At 28.3% G+C, this 998-nt stretch overlaps 1 protein-coding gene across 1 annotated transcript; it reads right to left on the bottom strand.

The window, feature by feature from the left end:
• Positions 1-233: 233 nt before the first annotated feature.
• Chro.40101 (Cstf1-prov protein) lies at positions 234-860 on the bottom strand. Its single annotated transcript, XM_659807.1, has 1 exon — positions 234-860. One exon carries the CDS (start codon positions 858-860, stop codon positions 234-236), a length of 627 nt encoding a protein of 208 aa, XP_664899.1.
• Positions 861-998: the final 138 nt, after the last annotated feature.

Genomic DNA, 998 nt, shown 5'->3' with positions numbered 1-998 from the left:
TATTCGGGACATTCATTTTCCTAATTTTAAAAATCAGTCTTGGGCTCAAATCTCTCTTTCATAGTTTCCGAATGTTAAATTAAAGCCCCATCGATGTTTATTGAGTCCATTCTAAAGTTTGATTACCATTCATGNCTTGGAGTAATAAGTGATTATTTTACTCTATCAATATTGAGGAAGGATTAATATTCATCCTATTGGATTACATGAAATGATCTTACTAAATCGGATTTTTATCTATCCTGAGTTATGATCATCCATAAAATTGAAATATATTTCATTATATTACTATAAGATGAACCAGTATCATCAATTGCAGAAAGAATAGTATATCTTTCATCAATCAAAAACGATACTTTTGAATGACAAGAACTTCTTAATCCTGATGAATACTTGACTAATTCTCTTCCCATTCTAAGATCCCACAATCTAGCAATACCATCTCCTCCTGAAGATATTAAATATCTTTGAGATAAAGAAAATGATAAAGAATGTACTGGAAATCCACTATGAGATCCATAAATAGTATTAATACAAGATAAATTAACAGAATCCCAGAATTTGATAGTACCATCTTCACTACAGGTACATACAATTGATCCATCTTGAGAAATTTTAATATCATTAATAGCAGAACAATGTTGATGAATAGGATGTGATGATGTAAATGAGTCATTTGTATGAATATCGTATAATCTTAAGATTGGATCTTGAGTACCAACAAAAAAGTGATCATCTAAAGGATGCATTTGTATACAATTAATTGGAGAACTTTCACGAATATTTTGTATTGGTTTTTTTGAAATTCTAGATTGATTGTTATTATTAATATTAGTAATATTTGGTGTAATTTCATCCATATCTCCAGAATTACCACCAGAAATACCTTTAACATCATATATAATTAAAGTAAAATCAGTATCTCCAGAAATGAGTATATCTTTTCTAATTCGGTACTCTAAAGATGTAATAATACCTTTACTTTCAGTAAATGTTTT

Source organism: Cryptosporidium hominis, assembly GCF_000006425.1.
Source record: "Cryptosporidium hominis TU502 chromosome 4 CHRO014043, whole genome shotgun sequence".
Classification (NCBI taxonomy): domain Eukaryota; phylum Apicomplexa; class Conoidasida; order Eucoccidiorida; family Cryptosporidiidae; genus Cryptosporidium; species Cryptosporidium hominis.
The sequence above is the reverse complement of the archived record's forward strand: the minus strand, read 5'-3'. Positions and strand labels throughout refer to the sequence as shown.